The sequence below is a fragment of the Plectropomus leopardus genome, chromosome 9 (genome assembly GCF_008729295.1).
Source record: "Plectropomus leopardus isolate mb chromosome 9, YSFRI_Pleo_2.0, whole genome shotgun sequence".
NCBI classification, from domain to species: Eukaryota; Metazoa; Chordata; class Actinopteri; order Perciformes; family Serranidae; genus Plectropomus; species Plectropomus leopardus.
This window is the reverse complement of record NC_056471.1, coordinates 24,109,279-24,126,316: the sequence shown is the minus strand read 5'-3', so window position 1 is coordinate 24,126,316 and position 17,038 is coordinate 24,109,279. Positions and strand designations below refer to the sequence as shown.

Below are 17,038 nucleotides of genomic sequence, written 5' to 3'. Positions count from 1 at the left end.
AAAGCAATGTGCTTTACTCCACTGAATACAACAGATGCGGGGTGAGGAAAGGTTCTGAATTGGTTTTAGGTTGTGTCGTAAACAGTTAAAATTACTTTGGTGTTTATTACATGAATGAACACAGTATGTGGTGTGGGAAGTGTACACGTGTACAAGGCTAATAAGATTTGCAGAAATTCGTACATTTTTTGCAGCTCTTCTCTCAACTTGGGGAAGTCTCTTTTTTTTTTCTTCCAGTAAATGTGAATTTCTTGCCACACTGACAAAGCAGTGTGAGTGCTGCAAAGATTTTCTAGCCTGTAGCTGAGCTAAGCAGTTGATTAAACAGGAACAGAAGATAGTTTCATGAAGTTTCCAAGAACTGTCAATGGCACATAGTGTTATAGTCCTCACTACCAGCTCCAAGTAATCCTTTGTTATTATTAGAACTAATTAAAGTAAAACCTAATTTCCTTCTAAACTCGTTTTAAAGAGGCATCGTGGCTACTGATTTTATAGTGATAGTTCCAGTGAGTGAGTTAAAATGACATCATACAGATGGTCTAGTTAAATTGGTTGGGAATAACAGGCATTGTTGCTATGCAAGCTGTGTAATGGTAGCCTATTCGAAACAAAGTTTGTCCTTTGTCCGTCTTGGATGTAACACCAGTTGTAATTCTTTTGATGAAACTAAGATCAATTAAATGCTTTTGTGTCAAAGAGTTAATGTAATATTAGCATTAATTGTAGTTTGTGATAATAATTTAAGATGTTATTGCAAAAAATGTGCATACTGGCATGGTTTTGTGTCCCCAAATTGACTCTCAAGTTGTGGGATATTGCACTGTGTTTTCATTTTTAAAGATCTGCATGGAGTCATAATCATATTTGATTAAGGAGGGACCCAGAGCTAATTTGATTAGGTTATTTAGAGGAATATGTGTTTGGTAATAAACATTTATTATGATGAAAAAGTTTACTTTAATAAGCGGGAGAAGCCCAGAGGACATGCAAGCTTAATTGTTAGATGTTAAATTGCGTTGTTGCGATGTTGCCAAGATAATGGGCAAGGAAAGGCCCTCAAGTCAAGGCAATTAACCAAACAGTGGTTTGATTGTTGTTAAATTGATTAGAAAATGTTTAAGTACTCCATTTGAAAATTAGCTATTGTTTCACGCAGTTTTAGACTGCAAGAGAATGCTGGGCTTAATGATACATACGCTCTGAGTTGGAAGTGGGAAAAGTTGTTGCCCAGGTCAAATTCTTAGCTTTTTAATGTTGTTAGAAGTTGTGCATCAATGTTTAAGGCCAGGAATAATGGTGAAACAAATAGCTTAACATCCCAGGCAGAACCCTCTCTATGCATAATGCTGCATGAATGAGACATATTTGTTATCTTGACTCAAAATAATAGCTTTGCACAAAGAGACTGAAGCTTTGTTTTCTGTGGCTCATAGCTTTATCTCCCAACTGTTGATCAGTTGTTGCAGACAAAACTAGTGATAGATATGGCAGTTTGAGTGCCTGCTCAGTGTTGCCCACAGCGACAGCTGATGAAGATGCACAGAGAGAGGTGCAGGTTAGAGCCAATCTGTTTGCTCACCCCGGCACCAGTAGTTTCCTGATTGGAATAGGGGAGAAATCTGCGGCTGGAGGCAGGCTTTATGGCCATCACCACCCCACATCTCCCTACTCATTAGTGCTTCACAGCCTAGCGCCACAGCATATGGCAGTGCTGCTACTGCTTCCCATTTGAGGTGTGTTTCAAATGGCTGTCCCTTGCCGAGCCACAAGCCTTTGGCAGTAGCCTGTCTTATTGTGTCTGAGATGAAGATAAACATCTGTAGTAAAGAGAAGCTGTGGTTTTAATTTGTTATATGAGCTATTTGTAACATTTTGTGAGGAAGCGAATATTTGATTTGTATGTAAACGGAGATAATTGAAAAGTTGAGAATTTCTTTGACTGCAGTTTACAATAACCATAAACGAGAATGATTCAATTGGGCCACTGTCACCACAAGAGATGCTCTTTAGAATACACAGAAATAAAATAACCCTTTGGTGGTTAAATGTGCCAGGCTGTTTTGCATATTGCTTTGCTCATATTCTTTGCCTTGCTCAAACTCATAAAGTGTATTATTTTGGGGATATACAAAACTTTAACAAAGCTGTACTAACCTACATGTTTAAATGGGTGTTATGGACAAATATGCATATTGTGTCTGTGGCTATGGGAGTACAGGTGTTTTATGATATGCATCATTTTATACATTTGTTTTGTATGTGCCCAAAGTGTGTGTGCTTGGGATGTTCACCCTTGAACACACACTTATGTTTACATACATAAAATACACTATTATTTGGGATCATCCAGTATTGTTGCATCCTACACATGTACAATATCCTGGATATGCTCATATCCTCATTTAAAAACAGACAATGGTTCCTAGCTATTTAGTGGCAAATCCTGTGTGTATTTTCTGGTGTAAAAATATGCATTTCTTAATTGGTAACTTAATTTAGATTCTGAGAGGATAATGAGACGGTATCCGGAGGACACTGTACATGTGAGCACACTTCCAATTGGAAACATACAGTGCACTTTGCGGTGTTGTCATTTTCTGTTGGATCCTGTTTTTCACACTGTGCCCTCCCTCCAACAGAACATACACATAAAAACATTGGCTGATGATATGGTAAGGTGCTCGGTTTAATTTTGGTGTGACTAGTTTTGTTTAACATCATCTCATGTTTTGTTATGGCTGCATGGGACTTGATGACTGAAATATGTGGATGGATCGAATGTGCTACAAGCAGATTCATTAAATTCATATATTAATCAAACATCAAACAATCAAACACAGGTAACACAACAGTTTGTGTTACCTTACAATAGCAAAAAAAAGGTAAGCTTAAAGCTATCTCACTTATTGTTGTGGCAGCCTCCATAATGCAGTGTAAATGAAAAATGATTTTTCATGGTGCTATTATTTAACACCACAGACATCCTAAATTTTTCATAATGAACAAAATTCAGCCCATAGCATCAAGACTTTTATAAGCAGCTCATAGATCATTCAGTGTGCAATTATCAGTAGCACTTCCGATTAGATGTTTGAGCCTGGGGCTTTTTTAATACCCTTAGTTAACAAATAGCTTAACTTTGACACTTACAGGCTCATGCTGTGTTTGTATTAGCACACAGTATGTTTGATCCAACCAGTAATATTTCAGCCAACTGATAGTAGTGACATCATGTAAGTCATCATGTCATGTTTGTCTTTCCATTTCATTTATATATGTTTATTCATTCAGCATGCCCTCTTCACTCCATTTTACAAAATAGGACTAACATTGTCTGTTTGCATGCACTTTTTCTGCTTTCACACTAAACTTTCTACATTCACCAGAATATTCTCAACTGATGAGTTTCACAAAGTAATTCAACTGAACCACAGTGACGTTATCACAATGAGATTAAGTTGATATTGTATGCTAAAACTATTCTAATACCAAAAACACAAACCAGGTAATCCTGTGGGTATGATGGTAAGTAACGTCCTGATAAATGTCATATGTTATACTGTAACAAATACTTTTTTTTTTGCGTATCTAGTATGTTGCAAACTTTAGCTGTAGTTGTTTTAAATATTGAACAAGTACAAAATGGATTTTAAAAAATACCCAAAAAAACCTTTGAAATTAAAATTAGACTACAAATATACAGTTAACTGTGTGAGCATTTGTAGTTTTGTTTTTTATTGTTTCCTGAGATGGTGTTGGTGTTTGTTTATTTGTCTATGTATCACAGGCTGTATAATAAGGTGGATGATGAAATAGCTACCCAAAAGTGAAGCTAAAACATGTTGATCCGACCCTGGTCGCTGTCTGCTGCATGGATCAAAAACTATACTGTACCCCCTTTGATGTTAGTGGACATGCCGTGGGCCAAAGTAAAAAAAAAAAAATCAAAGTACATGTCAAATAAAATTTTCCGAAAAATGGTTTCAAACTGTTAAGGTAGTCCTAATCACACTGATTTGTTCTCAAGCGTTAATTTTTCTGATGAGTTTGGTTTGAAGTAGTCATTTGATGCTATAAAACAGGGGTGGAATGCCTCTTGTGCCACCCTTAGGACAAACTTTTTTTACCTCACTAGTAGCAACAATATAACAGCAGCAAAACCTGTCATTCTAACAGTTTTGTTTTCTGGTTTGGAATGAGCATTACAGCCTCCTGGTCCCAATTGTGTTATTATAGACTTGTTGTCAATACCCCATGTCTCAACAAAATAACTACAGCCAGTCTTGATAACATGCTTGCACTGAAATTTTAGTGGTTGGCCCTTGCTTTGTGTCCTCCCTGTGCTGTGCAGCACCTCACAATCCAATATTGTATAAAGCACCAGTGTTGGCTGTAAATGTTGGGTGTGGTGAGATGGGCAATAGAGTTACATATCTGAACCAACAGAGGTCAAAGCAGCAATGCTTTTTACCATACAAAATGAAGTCTGGAAGAACTCTTAAATGAACTTGCAAGGATTCTAGCTGATCTGAAGCAAAATCAGTAGCTCTTTTGCATTTTGTGCCCTATTTTTCCCACTTTTATTAGCAAACATACATTTGGAGCTGTCCTCGCCTTCAGAGGATCCTGTTTACTGTAAATCGTGGTGAACAGTGTCCTCTGAAAGCAGGAAACGGAACAACTCTTTGATGTGTGGGTACATGAAATTTGGGTTACAGGCTGTTTAATCCAATCAACTTTTACTTCTTTTTCAGGGAAAAATAGGAATAACATAAAAAATGAGAGCCTTATACTTGGCTTAGTCTAAACAGGATTGTTAACAGTGCCCTATTTTAACATTTCAAACACTGTGTTTTGTTTCAGCGTGATCGAATCACCAGTTTCAGGAAAACAGGAATGAAGAAAGAGAAGCTCCTTATACAGCATCCAACAGATCCCCTCTCCACCCAGACGGAGCTACCCATTCCTCAGCCACTCTTTGACGACCGCTCCATGAACCTCTCAGAAAAGGAGATTATTGACCTCTTTGAGAAGATGATGGTGAGCTTTGTATTTTCTCTTGCAGTGTTTCCTCTGCATAAGGTCATCTGAAGCACTCCACTGCAGTTTTATTACAGCTGCCACAGAATAATAAATAATCAGTATTCTATTATGAAATCTTAAATTGGTTCATAAATCTATCCAAAGAGGTGCACATGTAGAGAAACAGAGCTGCTAACATGTATGTCTGTGAAGAGGAGTTTGACAAGGCAGAAAGTTCCTGTCAATATATTACTTCGCAAATCTACTGATGATGAGATTTTTGTTTTGTGGAGAAAAGCTTTGCCAGGCATGCAAACAAGGATGATAATTAAATCAACACTGTTCAAAGCTTTCCTAGTTTTATGCACCATCTTAAAATAGTTTGTCACTTGACTATTTAATTTGCCTAGATACAATGCTCCAATAAAGATATGAATGATGTAAATGAACAAATTCAGTTTTACCAAAATGTATTGCAGCATCATATCTGAAACCATGATATTTTGCATTTGCATACTCAATATAAATAATCCAAGACCCAATGGTGCATATAAGCATGTGCATCCACAAACAAACTTCTCGTACTTTTGAGTTTAGTCACACAAACACATAGAGCTGTGAGCAGAGACAGGGCTGAACTTCATCTGTAGATGTATAGATATGTGATTTTTTTTTTCTCTCAAACTGTGACATAGGTTAGAAAGGCATCAGTACTTAGTATTCATATGTATGATTCAGAATCACTGATGTAACAACAGTGGTTTGCGAATCATGTAAATATTGTGCAGGTTTAAGCCCCCACAAATCAATACTTGGGTGAAAGCACACACAATGAGATGTTAAATCATGGCAGCATATCTCAAAAGCAGTGTGCAAAACTCCCATGGTGACATGAAACAGTGCCCTCTCATGGGGTTACACAGGACCTCGTCTTTGATGACAAACCCTGACTTGAGGCACAACATGTAAAATAAATTCACAAATATGTCACATGAAGATTCATTTTCAGATGATTTACAATGCTACAACACTTTAACTTAAATATAGTATCTAGTGTTTATTAATCCAAAATAAACCTGAGATACGCACAGTATATATACAATATTTATAGTAAAGATTAATGCATTTTTGCCCTCAGATATTAAGCTTTTGTGAAGCTGGGTTCCTTATACGCATTCCCTAGGCCACTGTGAGAAGAACACGAAACTTTGAAATTCACTTCGCACTCATCTGTGGGGTCAAAGCTCTGTCACACTTGTGATTTTCTCCATTGAAATGCATTTTTGGCCTTATGTACTGCAGGATTGAAATCTAACAAAAAGCTTTCAGCCCATCTCTTTGAAGTGGGGAGCTGAATTACTCTGGCTTCATTGCATAGGTTGTGTGTACTATTGTAGATAATGTCTCTGAGAGTGTGTGTGTGCTAGGTACGGTGCCTGCCTTTCCTTTTTTCTCATACAATGGTCTTTATTGCTAGGGCCAGAGAAATGCGACCAGTGCTCCTGGTTTTCATCAGGCTACTGCTCAGTGTTTTCTTGCCTGGGTGCTCATCCCTGTCACTCAGTTCACCTCTCAATTACTATGTTTGTGCTCACAGCAGCGTGACATTAAACCCAGGCTTCAATTTGCTCAGTGACAGACGACACAGAAGGCATGTTTGCTGGTCTGACATTTGACGGGCCTTGACACTTGGGGATGGAAAGTATAATTACAGTAATGAAATCAAAAAGAAAAGGGTTATTTACTTATGTACTTTTGAGGCCACTGCTATTTGCTCTCATAGTCCATAAACTTTTCTGCTTTGATGCAGCAAACATAGAAATGACAGTAGTGGGTAGTTTCTTTGGATGGCAGTAGCTTCTCTTCAGCATCTATCTTTGTCATCTCTCTATCTCTTTTTGTGCCATACACACACACAGTTTCATTGCACTCGTTGTCTTTACACCCATTCTGTTATTGATTGTTTTTATGGTGCTACATGCCACAGTCTTAGATGTCTAGCCTGCTTCAAATGAAGGGATGACCCCTGCCATATTAGTGAGACCACCCACTGTGCATTAATGACTAGGAGAAAGTAAAAATATTTTTCTCTGGAAAGTGGTTTACACATTGCGCTTTGTATCTCAAAGCCTAAAAAGCACACAGCCTATTACTGAAAGGTCATCAAAGGGATCTGGGAAGATATAGGAAGAAACACCCTGGTGGGAGTTGTGAGGAAAACCAAATGAACTCTTTCTAGAATTTTTGAAGCTAACCATTGAGAGGGGAAGTATATTCATAAAACTACAGCGATAAAAATGTATGAAAAAAGCATTTACCGTCAGCAGTGCCTTTAGATGTAGTGTATGTCTTTACTCTGTGTCCTGCCGTTGGACTTCTCAAGATGTGCACAGATGGAATTCAGAGCCCCTCATCAAAATGCACAGCAGTAAAGCCGCTGATGAAATGTCCGGTATTTGCATCTCACTAAGGAGGCAGCTGTGTTGCAGTAGCAGACTCCAATCCAAGAGGTTCAACCTAGGAACACAAAATAAACATGTGAACTAACTTAATCAGCATTCAGTAGGCTGTAAAGCCCTTACACTAAACTTTCATTTAACCCTTTCCTCATCAATGTGACTCTTTATTGTCTGGACCATTGAAGAAAATACGATGCACCGATTGTGAAATTCTGGGCTGATACCAATGTCTGAAATAACCATTTGACTAATATCTGGTATCTGATGTGTTTTTGTTTTTGTTTATCTTGTTTTGTTATTTATTCCTACTGAATGTGTCAGGAAAAACCAAGAAATCTTATTCTTCTCATTTAAAAAAAAATAACCGTTTTAAAGTCCTTCAGTACAGTGTCTTTGACTGAGAACAAATTCAATCTTTATTTTTACAACAACCTTTATTTTAACAGCTTCAGAATCTTTTAAGATATATATTACAATTCCCCCTCTAATATATTTTTTATATTGCTTTCAAAACAGCAACAACTTTCTCTGTCAAACAACTGTATTTATTTGATTTTCTTACGAGATTCCATTGAATACATCTTTTGTTAAGTTATAATTTACTTTGCCCAATACTCAATTTTACAAAATAATGCTGGGTTGCATCATTGAAACGCAATGCAACCTTTGTTAGCTGTTAGTTCCGGCCACTGGCTGCTAACAGTTAGCGGTAACTAGCTCTGCTCCTGCTGATTTCAGCAGTGACTTATTGTTCATAATTAAGCATTATCTGTAAAAATGTGGCATGTTCCCTAACATGTCTATTGTGAGTTTACTGCATCCTTTCATCCTAAAAAGTGTCCTGGGAAAGATCTCTGTTCGTCCCAAACATGTTTTTGTCCCCCTGTTGCAGTTTAATCCTGAGCCCTGCTTTTTAGCCTTTGCAAAATTAAGGTGACTCTACAGAAAACCATTGGCCATTGTTATCACTGAATGTCATCTCATTTGCTCCAACCAGATAAAAATCTCCCTGATGGCATTACTTTTTGCTGCATCTGGGCGCTTTAAGATGTGTGCTTTCATTAGCAGTTGGAGCATTATTACCCAAATTATGCTTTTACCTGTCTGTCAGCATGGAAACCCCCTAGACCCTGACCTACATCCTCAGTATTGATTGAATTGATTTGATTCCGGTGCAGGTTTGTCACTGTTGTTGGTGTTGCGGTGCTCGCACATAAGAAGGACCAGTGAAAGAAGGATGTCACATTGCAGTGCTGCTGTGGCCAGTTTGAGGTTTTATGTGCCTCTCTATGCGCCATTGTCAGGATGAACACTCCTAGTAATAAGCCCCTATGTGATCCCTCAGCAGTTACACTCTGCACCAGGACATTAAAACCAGCCCACAGGAGAGTTACTGTGTGTGCCCTTGCACACCCATGGATCAGACTTGAGGGTAGTGGACGAAATAATCCATTTGTCACAGTTGAAGCAAAACATTTTTATACGTCTTCCACTTTTCTTAGATCCACTTTTCCCCATTGCACGGACTCTTCATATCCATTTCAGGCTCAGTCATATTTGATGCTAGTCATTAATTGCTCTTTTCTATGATCTGAAGCCTGTAGCTCTCTGGATTAGGCTGTGTTTGCAGCTGCATCGCACCACAGGATTTTGGAATTTCTGCCCATCATGTAGTTATATACAGGATATTTCCTCGATAGAAAGACAGTGAGATACTGTTTATTTTGTTGTTTGGCTCTTCACCCCAGGACATTTTAGTCAAAATGAAACTATGGCTATGAAATTAAAGTGCTTGCTTATACATTTGATAAACCATATTGAAATTGCAGCACTTTTATACATTTTGTCACAGATTTGGGGGTAACATAATTTACAGGCCAAATCATTAGCTTAAGTTAAGTCAACATTTAATACTTGGTTGCAAATCCCTAGCATTTAATGACTTCCTGCAATCTATGATCCATTGAATTCAGCATATGCTGGGTTTCTTCCTGGTGATGCTCTGCCAGGTCTGTCATGCAGCCATCTTTACGTATTGCTTGTCTTGCAGGCTGGTCTCTATTAAGTGAAACACTTGTTTAGTTGGATTGAGGTGGCTGACTTGGCCAGTCACAAGCATGGTTGCTTTGGCTGTATTTAGTAGGTTTAAGTGTGTTGTTGAATTGTTATAAAACTCAGTGGGATATATATTTACAAGGGGCTACAAATTCAGTTGAGAGTCTGTGTAATCAAAGGGGACGAAATTAAGCTAAAAGTCAGCTCATTAACCTCAGCCATTGTTTCAATTCAAATCCAGTATGGCAGAGTTACAGAGCCAAAAGGACTGAAAACAGTGTATCATTGTCCTACTTGTTATGCACTAGGGATGCAACAATTTATCGTCCAAACATTGGTATTGGCCTATATTCACCTTGTTAGCTGCCCTCTACCCATTGGCAGATAAAATGCCATTCGCTAATGGCAGGGGCAGATTTCTTTTTCAGTATTGTCACATAAATTTTGTGCTGACTAAAAACACGTTTTCAAACTAATGGTGTCCTATCGTTAGAATAACAATATAACAATAGAAAACTGTTTACTACAAAAACTGGATGCCTTCAGGATGAGAAGATTACCGACGTGCCAGCAGGTACACTCTATTTTCCCATGATAATGCTACATTGTAAACAAGTAACCCATGTTGATCGACGAGTGGAGAGCAAGTTAACGATAGCTGTTAGTTCTGGCCACCAGACTCAAACAGCTAACAGAGGTTGTGTCGAGTTACATTATTATGTGTTCAAGCCCTCTTCTGTCAAAATAATGGGCAAATGTAAATTATAAGGTTGTCACAATGCATTCAGATGTAATCCTTTTTTTTTTTTGAGAGAGAAACTTGATACAGTTGTTTGAAGGACAAATTTGTTGTTTTTCACAGCAATAAAAAAATAGACATTAGAGAGGACATAATGAAATATACAGTGAAAAGTTTTTGATTTTAAACAGAACAGATTTTTTTGTTGTTTTTTTTTATAATGAGGATTTCTTTGTTTCCCTGGTATATAAAGGGGAATAAATAACACCCAAAACAAAATAAATAACAACAAAAAAGCATTGGCTAATTGACCATATTGTTATTTTGTTCTGGGCGAATACTGCACTGTGTGTTCTACGCATATACAGGATGGCAGTCTGCTTAAATAGACCGTGTTCCTTTAACTCGTGTCCATGATGCTTGATTTGTTGAAGAAAGAGATTTTTTTTGGCAAAAGCAAGTTAAGTGAAGTCTAATAAGCATTAGAAGAGCTTGCCAAACCAACATGAAATGACAACATCTAGATTCTAGAACATATTTGTCAGTATCGCCACTGTCATTGATAGAAGCTCATCCTATAATTTCAGTTACACCAGCACCATAGCCAAAGATATCCTGGGACTCATTTTATGAAGTCTATGAGGGTATAATTAATAAAAGAGCATTAATCATTTTGGAGACTAAATGTGGAGGGCTCATTCCTCCAGTTTGCCCCCTGACAAGCGTCCCGCAGGCCCACTACTCGTACCCCTCCTACAACATACTCACCCCACCACATTATGCCTCGTTTATTGAATGCCAATTAAGTAGATAAATTAGCAGAGTTCAAAGATTAATTAAAAAACCTGCTGGTTTCCTTTGGTGAAAAAACTTGCCAATTGTAAAACTTTCAGTCACATTTTTCCCCTCCCTGTTCCACAAAAAGGATGTTAATGGTTTTTCTGCTCTGAGGATATTTACTAGAGGAAATGTAGTTGGAGGAATTTAGGTCACGGTGCCCCTGGATGGGATTCCTGTCTATGCCTCACTGACAAATGAAGCGAAAACAGTTTGAATCAGATTACTTGGGGCAGGTTATTTAAAACATTGTATTACAGTGTTCTTATTTAGAAGTGACACACTTAATTTTCCCAGGTGAATTTCACAGTCACCCATTAAGAGTGGATGCAACATATGCGTGTATGTATCGGATGGAGGGGAATCACTGCCACATCAGATCAAGCAACAGAAAGAACACATGATTTTTCTGCACTCCCCAGCAGAGGGCAGCATGGCTCCACAACTTTAGGCTCACTATCCTAAAACCCTGAGGAGAATGTTTTTTCTCTGTTCATTCTAGCCGTCTCTTTGTGAGAGAGTGCTTCTGATAAACATCCCCCTCCATTCTAATCATCATGTCATTCCCTAGCTTTTAGTGCTCTGTCCGGCCTTCGTTCCATCCCCTGATGTCTCTCACATGAAAGACCTCTTTTGTGATGCAGAATTAAAGTAGCACGAAGATAATACTCCCAATAACACGCAGATACTGCCTATCCAGCCTATCCAGCCTATCTGATGTGATTGCATGGCCTCAATAGAAGCAGTGTTGTTTGATTTTGCTGTCTTGTTCGGAGTTGGGTCTACAGTTTATATGCTGTAGTCTTGATACTTTGGTTTAAAGGACTAATTATTGCTGACAGTATTTCCTGTTGATGTACCTTGTGACTTTGACAAAGAAACATGGACGGAAAAGAAATGTATTCTACTGTAGAAGAACAGGATCTAATGTAAAATGGTTATTGAAAGGAAAACTGTGTAATTGGTAAGTCTGAAATACTTCTTGCTAGTGAAAATGTACTGTAAATAATATGGTTGACAGTTTTGAAATGCAGTTATTTGGCTATGATATATGTAGTTGAAGTATAGCATTTCCATAGATTTGCTTTCAGACTCAGCCCACTGTTGTGCAAAAAAAAAAAAAAAATCACGAATGCTTCAACTAAAAGAAATATCTTATTTTACCAGTTCACTTTATTTTGTACAATTTATTAACATTCTTCCTTGTTGTAATAAGTTTGAGTACCAGTTTCCAGTACCCAGTTTCTACCATTACAAAACATTTGTCTTCACTGTCTGTGTGTATCTAGGAGGACATGAACCTGAATGAGGAACGCAAAGCCCCTCTGCGTGGAAAGGACTTGAGCACTAAACGCGAGATGGTGGTCCAGTACATCTCAGCCACTGCTAAATCTGTAAGTGAGAGAATTAACCTAACAAAGATATTGTAGTGGTTGAGCTGAAGTATCATGACACTCGACATGACTTTCCAGAATAAGTTTAACCTGATCCTCTGCTTTATGGCTTGCTTTGTCATCTGTTCTTGCGCACTCACTTGTGTTGTCATCTCTCGCCACTCTTCATACTTGAGTCCCACATCTTTGATTGCAATTTTGATTTATTATTTTTCCCATTGTGCTGCAATCTGCCTTTGTAGGCTATCCGATATAAACTGTATTCACTCACTCACTCAATGCTAGGTGGATGGTCAGTGCTTGTCCAGTCATGTGCCTGCATGCATATTGTTGGTTGTCAAGTTGTGTACTTGCATGGAAGCTTTTTTGTTTTTGTTTGGCCCTGCAGTGGTGGTGCCTTGGCACATTATTAGCTTATTGAGTATGAAATTAAAGTTAAGTCTGTCTCTTGGTTCAACTGTAGTATTATTGTAAAAACATAACCACCAAATAGTAGTGTAAGAAAAAGCAAGGACCCTGGGCTGTGTTCAGCATGAACCTATGGTAACTTTATATACTGTATATGCAACATCATAGCAAGCTGCACCATACACTTTGGGCCTTGATCTGATGATCTGTAGCGCATGGTCTGAAGTGCATGGAGCAAGTGCATTTAGGGCATGTGCAATTCCACTTTGTTAGTTAAACAGCGCAAAGTAAGGCGCACAGGCCAAAGGGGCTGTATTTAGTCTCGTAATATATCATAGTATCACAGTTTTCTGCGGAGATCAACGCAGTAAGAGCGGTAATGTCATGGCAGTAATATCTTGGTACATTTAAGCAGGAAAATAGCGAAGGAAATGAAACAAAACTTTTAGCTTTGGAAGTAATCAATAAAGTTACACTGCTTCTCATGCAAAAATACACACAGCATCTCTCTTAATGTGGAGGCCGAATGCAGCTCTGCTCTGCTCTCTGCTATGTTCACATTATAGAGAATGTAATTAATATTTCTCTAATAATTTCACCCACCCTCAACCCATTCACATTTCTCTGTGTGTGAGTAACAAGCAGGCTGTATAGGCACTGAGAACCCTCCTAAATAGGTGCGTCTTAGGCCCGTTTCACACAGCCTCGTGTCAGCAGTGCATGGCAGCAGCCTCGGCAAGCTGCAGTGTGTTTCATGCTTGTGGTGTTCACACATACAGTGTTGTTACAACAATAGGCTGCAACTATTAGTACTGTATTTCCACATTTATAAGCATAAATAACACTAAATAATGATGTTGTGCAAGCTCCTGCATTGCTGACAACACGGTCCTGTAAATGTTTCATAATAAAATCCCTTGTACCAGCAACTTAAGGGATTCTGTCCACAGGACAGCAATCTGCTAACAATTCATTTGACCACACCTTTAGTAGTACATTTGCTACTTACACAACATGGGTGCTGGCCGTGAAAATGAAAACAGTTTCGCACTGTGGTGTAAGATAGGGCCATTCGTCTTTGTTCTGACTGCTTGCACTGGTCGTTATGAAATATGTTGAAGATTAAGTTTGCCATTCTTGGTGAGTAATCTAAAACTTGATCGTGTCTCTTATCCAAAAACAGCAGTGAAAAGTAAAGCATTCTGATGGTAGTTCATGAATGTGTGATGAATTCTCCTATCCTCTTTTGAAATTATGGCCAACCTTGTGAGGTGAAATTCACATCAGCACCGAAGAAAAAAAAGTGATTTCTGCCCCCATTGCTTCCCGAACCTGGTAGTTCTCTCTTGACATCATCATTTATTACCCTCCTCATTGTTATGGTAATTAACTGGCATTATTGATAATGATGATTATCCGAGATGATTGAATTCCTCACAGGGCCCATTATGCTTTGTGAGCACTGATATTTTATTCAAATGAATAACGTAATCTGTTTAGTCAAAGTCCAGAGGACAAAATGTAAAGTCTGTCAGCATCCCTGCTATCACATTTAATAGGACTGAAGGGAGGGGATGGGTGAGTGTCAGGGATGATGTATCTGTACATGCACGGATTCATACAAGTGAATACAGTTACACTAGAACACCTTCAAATGCATGAACTGTCAAATACTGATAATATATGAGTAACCATGAGGACTCTAGTTTGAACTTAAAGGGATAGTTTAGATTTTTTTAAGTAAAGGACTGTATGAGGTACTTGTAATACTTGTCAGTGTATTACAGACCATAGATGACAGTTTACACGCCCCCAGTTTTGAGAGGCAAACAGAGTATAGCGACAAATGCTAGGTAATGAGATGCTGTGGATCGGTTGGGAACAGAAAAACATATTTAAGCCACTAAAAAAAAGTCCTAACTTTAAAAAAAAAAAAAGAAGAACGGTTTGAGTATACACTATATTATATAAGTTTTTTCACAGCTTTACCATTCCTGAGGTTGTCTGTTCCGACTGGGAAGCTGCTGACAACTCCAGTTCCTCATCTGTGCACTCATTGAGGCCGACAGACTCCATTGACAAAAACAGTAATTTTAGCTCACTAATCGTGGGAGCTACTGGTCTTCTGTTGTCTCAATCAGTTATTTTTTTGTGTTATTGTTTGACTTCAGTGAGTCCAAACTAACCCTTTTAAATGTCAAAAATTCTAGTGGCTACAGTTTGTTTTGTTGCTGAGCCCTCTTCTTATTCAGGGCCCATTCTGTTTAATTAATAGTTTAGTTAGTTTTGCTCACAAGCGATGCCCCAATGTGCAGAGGTTGTGTCCTTGCTGCAATGGCTGGGGGTTCGATCTCGACCTCGGCTCTTTGCTGTATGTCAAGTGCTATTCAAGTGCTTACAATATGTTTACTTTTCTAAGAATGCCTAATTTATTCTATTTTGAAAACTGGCTTCTGTTTTTAATTATTAAATCGATGTTCTTTAGTCCTTTCAGCTCCTGATAGATGGAAAGAGATTTTTTTTTTTGTATATTTATAGAAATCTGAGCTCCAGTAAAGCTCGAGCATCCAAGCCTGCAGCTTGTAAGAAGGTTCTATAAACTGCCTTATAGTGATCCTGTACTCTGTAGTTTTCTTATTCTGTCATTGGATTCCTGTAACGTCCGAACTTGAGCAGACTCCTTATAAGAAGCCCACATACCAGTATGTAGTACAGTTTGTCAGCAAATACATAAAAAATATAACGTGTTAAAAATGTAGATACCCAATTCTTTGTAAGGCAGGTGTTGTGATTGCTTTTCCCTTTTAAGTAACTGCTTTGCTTTCTTTAAAAAAATACAATCCACTCTTTCCCCAATATTAAACGTGTGTATACAGGAGCATATATATTATAAAGAATCACATGTGGCTAAAATGTGCTTCTCTGTCAGGGTTAGGCATGATCTGGGGCTAGTGTTGCTTGTGGTTGCTGATGAGCATGCTGTGTGGACTAAATAAGGCAATGTTGCATTAAACATGTAAATGGTGCTGAATGTAGCAGTGGTGCATTTTGGACTTATTGGGGTGTCTTGTTTGGTTTCGTGTGTTTGCTTTTAATGTGTTTCCTTTTCTGCCATATCTGGACGCTGCATTTTGAGGGCAGTTTTGGGGTTTTGGTCGGGATTCTCGCACCTTCATCTTAATTTCTTTTTTTTAATTTCTAAATTTTCTTTTTTTCTAGATTATTATAAGGTCTCAGTGGAACATTTTGCAAAATAGTGTTTTTTTTTTTAATTTAGGAGCATCCTGTAAACTGCATTTCATTGCAGCCACAGAAATACAATCAGGACATTTGTGAATGAACATAATTTGGCTTCTTGAATAGTTTTAGGTTCTTGAAGTTTCCCTCACAGTGTTCATATTTCTTTATATGTAGTCATCATTCATACATGTCAATATACCACAAAGGGGTATTTCTATAAAGCTATCTGGCTTCAGATGATGGGTAATATGGCTGATTGTTACTTTGTTTATTTTCGTCAAATGTCTTTTGAAGAAAAGTCAAACCCTTATAACCTCCCTATTTTTTATGGGAGAATTGTACATTGACCCCGTTCATTTGAAAATGAACTGTGTTTCAATGGAATCCAGCTCTGCTTTTGTAGGAGTGTGTCTGTGGACGTCCTTGACCATCAGCTTTGCATGAACAGCCTTTCTCTCCCAAGCTCATTTCTTGCTCTTTCTTCTTGCTCTAAATGTGTACCAACATCATTAAAACTACCACAATCCTTTTTACACTAATTGCTTATTACCCAGAAATTGACTTTTAATGAAAATTTTCTTGTTTCATGTCAAACTAGCTGTGTCTCCGATGAAGGAAGGGTGTGATGGCAGGGTCTTGAAAGGGGCATTGTTCTGTATTAGCATTGCAATTTCTCAAAAACTGATGTGACCACCAATGTGCCAAAAAAAAAAAAAAAAAAAAATTGAATGCAGCCTCACATTTGCTCAGATCATTCAGGCCCTTTCATATCACATTGATGAATGTTATAAGTGCAATTAGTTTATTTTTTACATTCATCATGAAAAAGGGTGGTAATGGCTGCATTTGTATTGAGAAGTAAATTCATACAGTTGTGATCA

At 38.0% G+C, this 17,038-nt stretch overlaps 1 protein-coding gene across 6 annotated transcripts in view; it reads left to right on the top strand.

The window, feature by feature from the left end:
* The window catches only part of diaph2 (diaphanous-related formin 2), a 462,271-nt gene that overhangs the window by 17,608 nt on the left and 427,625 nt on the right, over nt 1–17,038 (top strand). For 5 of the 6 annotated variants that reach the window (XM_042493105.1, XM_042493108.1, XM_042493104.1 and 2 more), the window contains exons 3-5: nt 2,643–2,675; nt 4,867–5,043; nt 12,405–12,509. In XM_042493105.1, coding sequence (XP_042349039.1) covers nt 2,643–2,675; nt 4,867–5,043; nt 12,405–12,509 — 315 coding nt within the window. The remainder of the gene's footprint in view (nt 1–2,642; nt 2,676–4,866; nt 5,044–12,404; nt 12,510–17,038) is intronic. The other variant, XM_042493107.1, reaches the window with a different exon arrangement.